Here is a 14,144-nt window from a genome sequence, read left to right as displayed (position 1 = left end):
GCTGGTGTATAGTAGTAATGAACACAATAACATCATTATATTCATTGCATCGTCCAAAATATTGCGTATAGATCAAACTAAATTATGCGTTAATTTCTTCCTTTTTTAAATATTATATAGGTATTTAAAGAAACCTTACCAGCCAAAGGTTCATTACATCACCAATCTACCTACAGTTAATTGATATTGTACACTAATAAAACAAAAATAATAAATATAATCGTAATAGATTATGAGGTTATTATAAAGGAACTAAAATTATTTAACAAACAGTATCCAAACAAAAGAACTAAATAAGTATATAAATATTTATTTATGAATCACAAAGAGTTCTACAGTCCCGACCGTTATTACCTCAAATAAATATAATACGATTTTCCGAAAATGTTACTGCCGGCTTAAAAGTACTAATTTTAAAACATGTAGTTTCAAGCTAAAATATTCTTAAGTGAAATGCAACATAAGATTAAATTTTGAACAGTATTGTGTTAAGACCAAGTTTGTTCGATCCAGTGAACTGCCAATTTTCATTAGGTGCCGTCAGAGGTATAAGTCAGAACTTTGTTGAGAGGGAATTCTGCTGTCCGTCCTTTACATTTCGAATTCAGTAAAACGTCGGGTCTTATGAATATAACCGGGAGATCCATACGTGTTAAGTATTACGTAGGAATGAAATTTTAATGCTCATTGTCTTAAACTTTCAGATAATGTGTATGGTACAGTGTTCATTGTGTTAAATACTCATTCAAATTAAGAATTAATTATTATTAAAATCAGAATGAATATATATTGGACTCACGTACACACGCAATACACACACACATAATAAATGTATGAAAGTAACTACAATTTTAAATTTGAACAGATTTTTTTTCAAAAATTCAAATCTCCACGTACTTGTTGTCCCTATCCTTAGTGTATTGTTTGAATTATATTATTTTTATTATATATGTGTATAAATAAAAAAAATTGATGTGTATGTCTATGAATTCAAAACAAAACAACCATTTATTTTTTTTAGACTATCGCTGTTATATAACAATTTCAATATTTTAAGACTTTCGACACAAATTGAATATCACGCTCGTGAAGCCGCGGTCTTTTCTTTTACAATAATTATTATATATCATTATTGTACTCGTGCATTTTATTATTTAATTGAAGATAGTATGACCCGTGTGTCTGTAGTTACACTGGCTCATTTTTCAAACCGGAACACAACAATACTAAGTACTGCTGTTTGGTAGAATATCTGATGAGTGGATGATTCTTACTTAGACGGGGTTGCACAAAACCCTACCACCAAGTAAACTAATTTATTATACACAATTTACATTATTTCTATTTTTGTAAAATTGAATTGCTTTAACATTAATGCACTAAAACTTAGTTTAGAACTAAGTCTATCGAAGGGTAAACACAATAAAACATTTGAATCAAGTTGAACAAATTGATACATAACATGTAATTGTGCCAATCCACTACGTACATAAAATTGTAACGTAAAGAATTTATCACTGGCTCAGAGACCATTAACAATCGTACTTCTTAAAGAATACACCTCTAAAGTAATGAACTGCAAATATCCAATTCCATTAGTGCTCCACGTGGCAGGAGAGGCGAATACTAATACCCGTCATTGGGTCTTCTCGACTATTTTACACTCACATACTAGTCCTGATTAAATTCTATAAATAAATTTAATTAAGACAAACATTTATTTGGTATGATAAATTCGACACGTGTTTTTCTTAATTTATTTTCCAATTTCTCGATCGCCGTTGGACAATTTAAACTTTATAGTTTTGAGGTTCCCAGGTGGTTACAAATATTTTTATTTTACGTCACCATTGGCTTTATATACGTATAAAATTGAAAAAAATACTTAATCATTAGAGTTTTATGATACACCGAAGATTTTCATCTAAAATATTTTTTTTCTTTCTAAATAACGTATTTGAGACAAGAGATTTCGGTGGTTCAGACCAAGTCTCTACTTAGGCAAAATCACGTGATCACGTTCTATATTTTCTTACTTTTATATTAAATGATTGATTTTCACTCACTTCCCTATAACTTTAAACTTTAAACGTTTAAATTATTTGACATACATAATAAGTTTAAATGTTTATATAAGATAAAAATTAGCCGATACTGTTCCAAATTTGGAGTTGTATTTTCGAATAAATTCACAAATTTTCGAAATAGAAATCATAATGCGATTGATTATAAACACATGCATATACATTCATATAAACAGATCTGTATTTTACTGATATGACTAGATATTTTAATAAACATTATTAAAATATCTAGTCGTATTTTTTCACCACCGGCTTACAACATGTGTTTTTTCCCTCTTTGAGTCATTAAATTATATATAAAAACTATATACAATTAAATACATAATTAAATCGAATGTAAAACTATTGGGAGTATTTTATAATAAAACATGTATAACCTTATAACAAGTTATAAGTTCCTTAAAATTACTAATATTATTTCCAGAACTAATCTGAACTCAAGCGGAGTGGCGAACTTTCAGCCTGTCTCAATTTGTTGAATCGTATTTATCCGTCCTGACATCTCTAGTGCTGAGTGACATTATAAGTTGTGTAAGGTTGAGCCTTAGACTATTATTTATATGTCTAGAAAGACTGTCAAAGTTGACAACGCGTCAAAAAAATAGTAAGCAACACTTAGCAAGGATATACACGCACACTAGTAAATTAAAATTACGTTTCTTGACTTTCAAGCATAGCTGTCACGCACACTAAGATAATAAAAGTAACTCGTTTGTTTTAGTTCTTTTGTAGTGTGACGCTCTATCTAGTACATGTAAATAATCTAAGGGTTGAGTATTTAGGACTGGACCATAGTACGTTTCTCTTTGTTTAGGATGTCTTTCAAAATTGCGTCTATTATTAAAGTTGAATTTAAATTTTTTGAGGCCTGATTTTATTAAAAGACTTCAAAATTGTAGTATTCGTATCGACGAATTTAATAATAATTCTTTTTTTTTTTTCATTTATCATCAATTTTTTTTTTCATTTTAAATTAATTAAAATGTTAAGATAATTTACAATACAAAGCGATGGGATTTTTCCATGATAGAAACCTAGTGATTTTGCCATTACGCGATACTGTCTCATTACAGTAGCGTATTTAGTTGATTTACACATATTTTTTACAAAACGATTGTAGTAATAATTTAAAGTTGGCTTGCAGGTAGATGCGAAAAAAAAAACAAGACACTTATTAAAATATTAATAAATATAAAACATAGAAATTTTATAACATATTTAAATTGACTATTTTTTAAAACGCAACAAATGAGTATTTAATTTAATACAAGTTTAAGTGACGAACTTGCGGACCAAATGGGTAAGGCAATAAAGCTCACATAACGTGTTCATGAGAAGCTAGTAATACTTTTATGCCTACTTTATTAGGTAGGAGGGCCGTAAAATGTATTCTCATCAGATACAGACTGTCCTTGTTTGCAACCTACATACAATATGCTTCGTAAGGGCTATGACCTAAATAAATAACCCACTAAATAGCTACTCATTCATCTTTATACACTTTATCGACTGACATTTGTACATAGACGTTTTACAGTTGCCAAAAACTAATAAATGATATTTTATTAGATTGCGAGAACTCATTATTTTTATTCAAATGTCATTTGTTTCAACGCCTTAGCCAATAAAAAGTATACATATATGTATATTATTGCATATTTTTGGACTCGGCGAGACTAGTTGGTTAGCGCATTAGATAAAAATACAGTTAAAAAAAGAGTACAAAAAATTAAAAATTGAATGTAGGAAGACCTATTAAATTTATATTAAAGCATAAAAAAACACACACACACGCACTCATATATATATATGGCTTTGTGCAAGCTGCTACGCTTCTGGATAGATAACTCTATTCTGATGAGTGAGAACTCATCAGAAATAGAGTTATTACATTTGAAGTTATTCTTCATATGCAAGTTTAAAGGTGAATTAGCCAGTGTACCTACAGACACATGGGACAAAACATGATACCTCCCAAGACTGGTGGCACGTTGGTGATGTGAGGAATGGTTATTATTTCTTTAGGTGCCATTGTCTATGGACCGTGGTGACTCACCATCAAGTATACATTGTAGTCTATATAGACTGAACTTTAAGTCGCAATTAGTATTTTAATAAAAATGTTAATTTTATTTTTATATTTTAAAAGACATCAAAAGTCAATTATAACTAATAATTGATGTTAAAGAGTTTTGAAAATATATGAATATTTGATATTCAATTAGATAGATTGCCGTGCCGGGACAATTGAGTTTACATAAATACGCAACGGAGGCTGGAAATCGCGGCATTAGGTTGACTTTACCATTAATTACTCAGGTGCTTTAGCATTCGCAATGAATTTGAGCAGTTTCTTAAAGTGATTTACGCTAATGAAACTGGATTTCTGTAATGGTTTTTGTGGGCAATTACCATAAAAATGAATTACAAATACATTTTACGTATAACTTTATTTTAGAGTTCAAAAAGTGATTGATTTCTAAATTAAGAAGATTAAGATCGACAAATTGATAAAAACCTCCGCCAAGCATAAGATTTAGCATTGTATAAAAAAAAATAAGAACTTAATAATGCTGTGACGCGGGTGCGAACCCGCGATCTTCTCTTAATATTCACATGTCGTAGCCACTGGGCCATTTCAATTCACTACATTACTGCAATGTTTACATACCGAATGTATTTTTAAACACGTAGGACTTACCTCATTTGTAGTAGATCTACTTTTAACTCAAATTATTTGTTTAGTGTAAGTCAGCAAGGTCATATTGGATAATCTTGTAATCATTAAAATGAATATCGAGACTACTATTTGAATTGGAAATCTATTAATAAAACGATAACTCGGTATGTAAATATATTTTTAAAACTTCTTTATTACAATAAAAAGTAATAATTAAATTAAATTAAATATTTAAGATTTTATAATAATCTAGTATCTTATAAAATCATTCTATATTTTACAGTATCTATGTAGCATTAAAGGATAAAAGTTTTTGCTAAATAATACCTTCATCAAGAATTATTACGTTTTACTTCAAATTACATGTACGAAATAAATAAATTCCAAAGTAATATTTGTTCCTAGTTATTAGTGTCGTGCTTTATAAGTCCTTAGGATTTCGCTTAAAATTCCAGGCTTTGCAAATAAAATACTATATCAAAAAATTCCAACCAGCAGTTTGAAAGTGGCAGAATTTACAATACCTCGCTTGAAATGTACGCAAAGCACTCAATCCTACACCTAAAGTCCCTGAGGTCGTGTCGGATTATGAGACTGTTGATGTGTGTGTGTGTGCATATTATACACTTGTGCAGGGTACTCTTGTGCACTATACGCTCTACCGCGCAGTTGTCGTCGCTTAAATTCGCTATTTGTGCCGAAATCCGTCAGACGTACAACATTATAAATGCGGTTAATTATAATTAACAGCTTTTACTGAAATTAAATGATAAAAAACATTAATAAAATAACTTCAAACAACAATCATCGTATCAAAACTAACTGAAGGTGCTCTTTAATATTTTGAGTTACTTCTAAATAATAAATACAGCAGTAAATTACAATTACTATATTCGTTTCTATAACAAACATGCTAATGGAACCGTCGAGAGAAATCATTAAACCTTTTGTTATTATAATGAGAGCGATCTCCCCTGAGCCGATACTGGTACACAGCCGATATTCTTAATCAAACGAAATACCAGAATAGATTACCTCCGAGACACATAGTTTAGTTATATTACGTATTACCTTAGGGTTTTTATTTATTATTACTAAATAAAATAAGTAAATCTATTACATATTTTACAGTGGCTAATTAAAAAGCTTCACTTTATTGTCATCAAATATTATATGTTATTTTTATAAAATCTGTATAAAAGTACACGAGACGGAAAGGCATACTTATACTATACACATATCCTTCTTAAGACAGGACATTTGTTTCTAAAATAAAATTCCGCACATGTGTTTAACTTTTACTTCCATAAATTTAAATCGTATAGTAAAAATAGATTAATAAATAAGTTATATTATTACAATACGAGATTATATAACTAAAAAAGCATGGAACTGTTATTCTTTGGTTTTTCACTAATTAAAATACTTTTCTATTTTAATTAGTGAAAAACAGTGACCACTTTCTTGTCGGGTCATTCCATAGAATCCACATTCCGAACTTTTCATTCTATTGAATATTTCATACAATGGTCAAATAAAATATTCTTAATTTTCTCTTCTCTTTTTAATTTAGATACTTATTATGAGGATTTGGTGCAAAATTATCATAGATATGTTAGAAAAACCTATTTTTGAAATTAATAATTTAATACTACTACAATTCGACAAAAAATTCTATAGAATAATTCTGAAATCTTATTAGTACATCTCTTGTTAGTTATTTTCTTATAACATAATTTCTTATGAAAATTAACATGATAAAGTAGCGATTTTGAAATAATCGTATTCGTCCAAGATTATTTGAATGTATTCAATATTGTACGAACATTTTGCTTGAATACATTTGTGACAGCAAACGAACCAGCTCTTCAAAACTAACTAGAGTGATGTACGATGACAGCTCCCGGACCGAAATAAATATGTAAAAAAATATAAGTTACGAGCAAAACCGAAATGGCAATTCGCATTGTCAACAAGATCGCTGCAATACCCCCGAGATGATTATTTTATAAAAACAGTTATATAATGTTTTAATGTTAACCTTACAAACAGACCAGTGAAATGAAATTTTATTCCTTATCAATTGAGTTATATTAAAAACTCTTAAAAGTTGAATATCTAAAATAAGGAATAAATGAATTATCCGTTAATGTAATAAGATAGTTTAAGTTCGTTTAGGTTATTGATATAAGAATATAAAACCGGTACTTAATATATTTATCTTAGTACTCTGTTACTATACGTCTTTCATTACAGTGACTACAAGGATTGAATATATATTTTATATACATATTAATTAATTTACCTTTTTTTTTTGTTTATGTTACCGTACCTATTAATTGTGTTTTAAATATATTATAATCTAATATGTATAATAAACGATTATTTTGACTACATAAATATAGTAACAAAGTCATATCATTCACATGTATGTGTGTACATATGGAAGAAATTTAGTACCTACAGATAGAGATAAGCTTTCCTTTGTAACACAAAGATTCTGAAGAACATCATTATTGTATTAACTAGCCCGTCCTTCGGGTAAAATAAGGAGTGTATCTCTTGATATTTTTTAATCAATCAGACATTATTTATATCACATTGATTAAAACCAACCAACTGATATCAAAATATACCTATGTATATCTAAAATAATATAAAACATATAAGGCTACTTTATAGACTATATCTGTCTTGAAACTATATTATATATTTATAAATGAAAGTTGCATATCAAAGGCACTTGCAGTTTTTGAATGTAACCGAGATAAACAAACAAAACTTATTACACAAGCTGTACATACAACAGTAAATATTTAACAATAGGAGTGACTATCAAATATTGTCTTACAATTTATATTTATATACATCCAATTTGATAATTTAAAATGTTACATGTACATACGTACAATAGGCAACAGTAATTAATCAATTCGAATGACATTCTTATGTACTTTTAACAATATATTTTTGTACGACGTACGTTGCCCGAAAGGAAGTAAGCACTTAAGTTATTATGTATGTACAACAACAAATATTTAATTCACATAGGCCGCATTAAAAATTGAAAACGAGAATGTCCACGAAAGTTAGGAACTTCGTCCAGTGCGACGTTAAATCCAAATTTGTTTTAGACGCTGAACCTGACGTTCAGTACGTTACACAGAAAACATGTTGTCGATTAACTTAAATATTATTAATATTTATTTTTATATCAGATAAAATCCCCGATCTAGCATATATTATCTTATAGCAAAACGTGAGGAAACTATATTATATTAATCTGTACCAAAAATGTATACACGTCATTTAATACTCGTATTAAATGACGTGTATACGTCCGCTCCGCTTAGCTGAGCCCCCCTTGCTGATTGGCCCAGCTATATCAGCGCTGATTACCACAATAGTAGTTTTTGTTGTGCGAGGATTTTAATTTTACGATAACTCTAAGATATTGATTTAAATGATGTAGTGTTAAGGAGAAAAAGCCTATAGACCACCTGAAATAATGTATATTACAAATAGTGAAAGAATTATTCAAATAAGTGTTGTTTACAAAATTCACGCTCTTTCTATATAATGATAATATAGATAATAAAATAATTAAAAATCAATCTTCAAAGAAACATAGACTAACCCTTGTGATACTGTCGCACCAATTATTAACAAGCTTAGTTCTTAATTGAAAGAGAAAATAGAAAAACCAATTACGACCTTGGTCTAGTATAGTAAATACCTTTATGTTTAAAAAACGGTAATTAATGTAGGCTTTTCCATGCTTAGGTATTCATCAAATCAGAGCTAAAGGTTGGGGTGATATATGTGAAAGAAAATCAATACACCGAGGAGGAAATTTTGGACAATAATGAGAACTCTCCGTTTTTTGAGGAGTTCTTACAAGTTCTCGGCGAAAAAGTTCGTCTCAAAGGTATAAAACTAATTTAGTTCTTCGTTTGTTATTCTCAAAGTAATAATATAAGTTACAATAAACATTGTTTTGGTAACTGTGTATTTATAACGATTTTTACGCTTACTACCTTTATAATAAGTAATTTTTTTATAAAATATATGAATAAGAAACGTCGTATTATACGATATTAATAAATGGCTTTCATATAAATGTCGCATGATCTTCTATGTAATTGTGTTATATATTTTTGCCGAGATGGCCCAGTGCTTGGAACCCGTGCATCGTAACCGACGATTGCAGGTTCAAACCCAGGCAAGCACCGCTGAATTTTCATGTGATTAATTTGTGTTTATATTTCATCTCATGCTCGGTAGTAAAGGAAAACATCGTGAAGAAACCTGCGAAAACGTGAGGAAGGATATAATTTCAATAAAATTCTGACACATGTGTATTCACCAGTAGTGGTAAAATGAGCTCCAAACCTTCTCCTCAAAAGGGAAAAAAGGCTTTAGCCCAGCGGTGGGATATTTACAGACTGTTACTTTACTTTTATTGTATGTTTTTAGGCTTCGATAAATACAAAGGTGGACTAGATACAGTACATGACTTAACCGGGTTATATTCTGTCTATACGAATTGGAGAGGAATTGAAATCATGTTCCACGTGTCAACTTTATTGCCATACGAAAAACATGACGCGCAGAAACTACAAAGGAAGCGTCATATAGGCAACGATATTGTATGTGTGGTGTTTCTGGAAGCAGACAATACAGCCTTTTCACCGGCGTGTATAAAAAGCCATTTCTTACACACGTTTATATTAGGTAATTTTTTATTATACATTATTCATATGAATAGTTTAAAACGTGTCTAAAACTGAAATCATTAGGATCTTCTTATAATAATTCAATTAATCTATAATTGACTTTTTTTGTTTCAAAAATAATTACATAACATTTTATAAATTATTTTAACAAACAAAAGTGTAAACAATTTTTTTATGGTCATAACGTTACAAGATGTGTTACTGAAATGGCGAGAGAACCACTCCGCGTTATCTATATCCAAGGATATAATAAAGCGTAAAAATTAAAATTCCAGTAAGGGTGTCAGCCAAAACTAAAAGGCGGCCCACTAGATATGAAGTATCGGTCGTCACCAGGGACGAGGTGGGCGCCTACAAGCCGTACTTGTGGGAACAGAGCGTGTTCGACAAAGGGCCCATGTTCAGGTATGTACACGAGTGTTATTAAGCTTCCTGCCTCATGTCTGAGCAATGAAACTCGTAATTCTTTGTAAAAATAAAAAATATTTTTAAATAAACTTTGTTATTAATAGATAATAGTTTTGTAGTGCGTAATATCTTAAAACGGATCTTTATTTTCTCTTCCACTGTAGGTATAATACAGTCAACAGAAAACAAAATGACTAAATATTATAAATAATGCTACCTGTATTTAAATAGTTTTATTTTTAATTTCAGAGAATGGTTACTAACTAAAATAGTCAACGGTGAAAGGGCGTCATACTCAGCGCCTAAGTTTGCAAGAATGCAAGAACGCACAAGGAGTCAAATGCTAGAAGACATTGTTGCCAATTTACAAAATCACGCTGAAACTGGACAAATACCAAAACCATATAGAAGAGGTAAGAATATGTTATTCATGTAAAATTTTTGTAGACAAAAACAAAAAAAATTTACATCAAAGAGACTAAGATACGTTGACATTTATTGGCCTATTTTTAAATATAAAACATTTTTGGCACAAAAACAAACCCCGAGTTCGTTGGTCATTTGTTTTTAACATATTTTTTTTTTTATATGGCTTTAGCGTTAAAAATAATTATAGTAATACGAACTGTACTTCTAAATATAATTATATTTTCCAGGATCATGGCGCCCCATCGGTCATATGAGACCATCATCTCCCCTCCTAGATTCAGTAAGAGATCAATTTGAAGACTACGACCAATTAGCCAAAGACTTCACGCGAGTTTTCCTTAACAATGAACTAAACGCTGCACAAAATGCCCAACTTTTCGACGTTGTGTTTCTAGTTGGGCAGTCGAAACAGAAAACAAAGTTTATTGGCGTACGAGCTATATTAGGTGTAAGAAGCCGGTGTGTATAAAACTCTCATATAGCTTTAAGAAACTTTAAAACAGGCAAATATTTTTAATTTTATAATTTACAGAGTATTCCAAGAAATGCTTTACGGTATACAAACTGGATTTGGTTCTCCACAAGTGCCCGTGGCAGAATTGCTCGCACGACCAGCGCCTACTCTCCTGTCACCAACACCTGCTCGGCAAAAAAGTAGCAACTTTCTACAAGTGCCGGACATCGAGTCACCGAGGTAAAATTGTTAACGTTTTTTTTTTTTTTAAAGCAAATCGGTAACTATAAATAAACAATTTTCAATTTCACCTAATATTAGACAATCGACTTTCTTTTTGGTATAAAAAACGATCCAAATATTCAAATTTTGATTTATTCATTCTTCCACTTTGTAATTTTTTCAATAAAGTAGAATAAACTATGTTTTACAGACCAAAAAGCGTGCCTAGTTCGCCAATGGTAAAAAGAGCTTTTTCCCGACTGGGCACAATAACAGCAGGTTGGGGACGATCCATACGAAAACAACATTCACAACTAAATGCCGATGACAAAAAGAAATGGGCTAGTTCCCAAGATTGTTCAAGTAAGTTTTCAAGGTTTTTTTCAACAAACACAGTATAATAGGTAATTGCCCACAAGTTAAATATTTAGTTGATAATACTAAACTACTTTCTTTGTCCAACTCTATTTAATGAATTATTACTTGTTCACAGATAAGGAAAGTAAAGACAAGGAGAAAGATAAAAATGCCGCTCTGGCAGTGCCAAGGCTATCAGTATGCGCTGATGCGCAAAAAGTTGATCGTGCCAAACTTGCTCAGACTGAGGTATAATGGTTGCTGACATTTAATATATATTTAATCAATTTGACATCTGCTATAGTTAACCCAATAATATTAAAATTCAATAAACTCTGCGAACGTACCTAAGCAGAACTTTTATTGTTTACAGTTCTCTATTATCGAATTTGATCCGGAAACATTTAGAATACTCTTGGACTACTTGCACACGGGCAGTTGTCCACTAACTTGTGCCTCCATTCCCGGATTGATCTGCGCCGCTGAGCACTACGATCTACCGGAGTTACTTCAAGCTTGCTTCCATCATGCAAAACAATTTTTAAGAATAGAAGTGGTAAATATTAATATGATCATTAACGTTGTACTTTATTTTTAAGTTTATACATAATTTAAAATATAAGAGCTCATATATATATTTATTAAATGGATGTTTTTTTTTTCATATCCAATAATGTTATAGTTTACGTAATATCTAAATACTAAAAGTGGATTTTTTTTCTTCTATAGGTATGCACAATGCTCATATCATTGGAAAATTACTACTGGCGATATACGTCAGCTTCGGAACTGGTAAACATGATTTTGGCCTTCATTGAACAGAGAGCCTATGCGCTCTTCCAGACTTCTGAATTTCTAAATCTCTCCGAATCTATGGTACAGATGATCATGTGTAGAAATCTTGAAGTACCTGAGGTAAGAAAATTCGAAGCAATGCTTAGTTGGGCCCGTAATAAGATCAAAGCTAAATCTGCCAATAAGACTGATGCCAAAAATGAATTTAAATGCATTATGGATAGGCTAGCCAGGGACTTGAAACTGCATAGAATATCGCCACAGGAATTGATTAAAGTGGTTCTACCATCAAAGGCTATTAAGAATGAGCGTATCCTCGAGACATTGATGCATCAAGCGAATTCGGGAATGTACAGGATACAAGAAGGTTATATTGAGGCTTGCCAACAACGTCTTCAAAAGCAGGACTCGAGATTTTCCGAATTCGAAAGTTTTGACTACGGAATATAAACTTGGAGCTGTGAGGAATATCAGTGTATTAGATAGAATGCGAAGAGCGATAGGATTGGGTTCTTCTCATTGTGGTATGATGACGCCTTCTAAAAGTATTATTGTTATAGATGTACTTTAGTAGAGGTGCGAGAAATATTTGTACACTTCTCGGATACCTATTCCTTGTTGTTGTTCATTGATACCTATATATTTTTTACATCTAGCTAGACGTGTTCAGTATAATCATCTGTATTTTTGGTACCAAAGTTTGAGATAAAACGTTGTAGTCTGGCGTAATAAAAAATAAACCAGTATTTGATGTAGTATATTACTAAGATTTATAAAGATTAAACGAGAAGAGTCACTTCTGTGATCAGATTTGTAATAAAATAGATAATCTGGTTCGGGACCTGGGAAAAAATTGTTTAATTACATATACTTATATTATTTTTTATATTTACAATTACAATAAACCTTATGATGTGAAAAATATCCGCCCTAACAGTTAACTAAAAGCGGAATCATTTTGCTCACTGTACAATTTAGACTTTGGAGGCATCTTTCTATCTCTAAGTACCAGTATACCACTTTTACGATTTAGTGTCTGAAAAGATCCATTCCGAATAATTGCTTGTACATCTGGCACGCAAAAATTGACTGATTGCTGATAAAAGATTAGATATATTATAAATACATATAATCGAATTCTAAATGTTAGATGTAAAATGTTACATTATTCAATAATACATATAGTGTACTCAGTAAACAATAACAAATATTAAGTTTATGTAGAATAAAGTGTGTAGTTGAATCTCAACTGTGAGATCTCTTCATTCCTGCAATAGGTCCCTCGTATTCACTGTATATCGACAACTTTAATTATTTTTCTTACTCTAATTGAATGTAAATGCTCTCTTCTCCTGTGATTCGCACAATCTTATATTAAATGTATATCATATATTAACATTTACAACTTACATATATTTTATTCTACAAATGAAGCTTTAAATTTCCCATTAAACCTTCGTGTGCCTACATTGTAGTATTTACCTCGAATGAATGACAAAAAAATCCAGAATGTATAATCCCGTTGTTATTTCTAATATTAAATATAATTATGTGTTAGTTAACAAAAAGAAAAAATAAACAAAACAAAATCAATGTTTTCCTATAAAAGTATTGTAGCTCGTAATACATATAAACTAAATGTGTTTGGATGCCTCTAATAATTTAAAATGAATGGACTCTATAATCTCGCTTCTTAGTTGCTTAATTAGCGAATATATCATTTATCAATTCCAAAGTATTATTGAAATGAATGTACTCCAATTTTGAATAAGAACTAGGCGCAATATTATCTATACAATTACTTTACAAAATACTGCCGTTTCGTCATTATTTTTGTATTGTATTATGTAAAGAAATCTAATTTAATTTAATATTGAAATCTATTTCTAGCCTAAGACGATTTTATTTTGTAGTTTATACATATACGTTGCAAATAATTTATTTTGATTTAAAAATATTTCACCGTTTTACAAAAAAAA

The 14,144-nt window shown here is 30.4% G+C and overlaps 1 protein-coding gene across 1 annotated transcript in view; it reads left to right on the top strand.

Moving 5' to 3' along the window:
- LOC125068913 overlaps nucleotides 1–13,642 on the top strand; it is a 70,481-nt gene extending 56,839 nt beyond the window's left edge. Inside the window, exons 9-18 of the mRNA XM_047678289.1 lie at nucleotides 8,548–8,692; nucleotides 9,241–9,498; nucleotides 9,776–9,905; nucleotides 10,158–10,321; nucleotides 10,565–10,796; nucleotides 10,870–11,031; nucleotides 11,225–11,376; nucleotides 11,507–11,619; nucleotides 11,744–11,926; nucleotides 12,100–13,642. Coding sequence (XP_047534245.1) covers nucleotides 8,548–8,692; nucleotides 9,241–9,498; nucleotides 9,776–9,905; nucleotides 10,158–10,321; nucleotides 10,565–10,796; nucleotides 10,870–11,031; nucleotides 11,225–11,376; nucleotides 11,507–11,619; nucleotides 11,744–11,926; nucleotides 12,100–12,615 — 2,055 coding nt within the window. The 3' untranslated portion in view covers nucleotides 12,616–13,642. The remainder of the gene's footprint in view (nucleotides 1–8,547; nucleotides 8,693–9,240; nucleotides 9,499–9,775; nucleotides 9,906–10,157; nucleotides 10,322–10,564; nucleotides 10,797–10,869; nucleotides 11,032–11,224; nucleotides 11,377–11,506; nucleotides 11,620–11,743; nucleotides 11,927–12,099) is intronic.
- The last annotated feature ends 502 nt before the right edge of the window (nucleotides 13,643–14,144 follow it).

Source organism: Vanessa atalanta, chromosome 14 (genome assembly GCF_905147765.1).
Source record: "Vanessa atalanta chromosome 14, ilVanAtal1.2, whole genome shotgun sequence".
Taxonomy (NCBI): Eukaryota; Metazoa; Arthropoda; class Insecta; order Lepidoptera; family Nymphalidae; genus Vanessa; species Vanessa atalanta.
The sequence above is the reverse complement of the archived record's forward strand: the minus strand, read 5'-3'. Positions and strand labels throughout refer to the sequence as shown.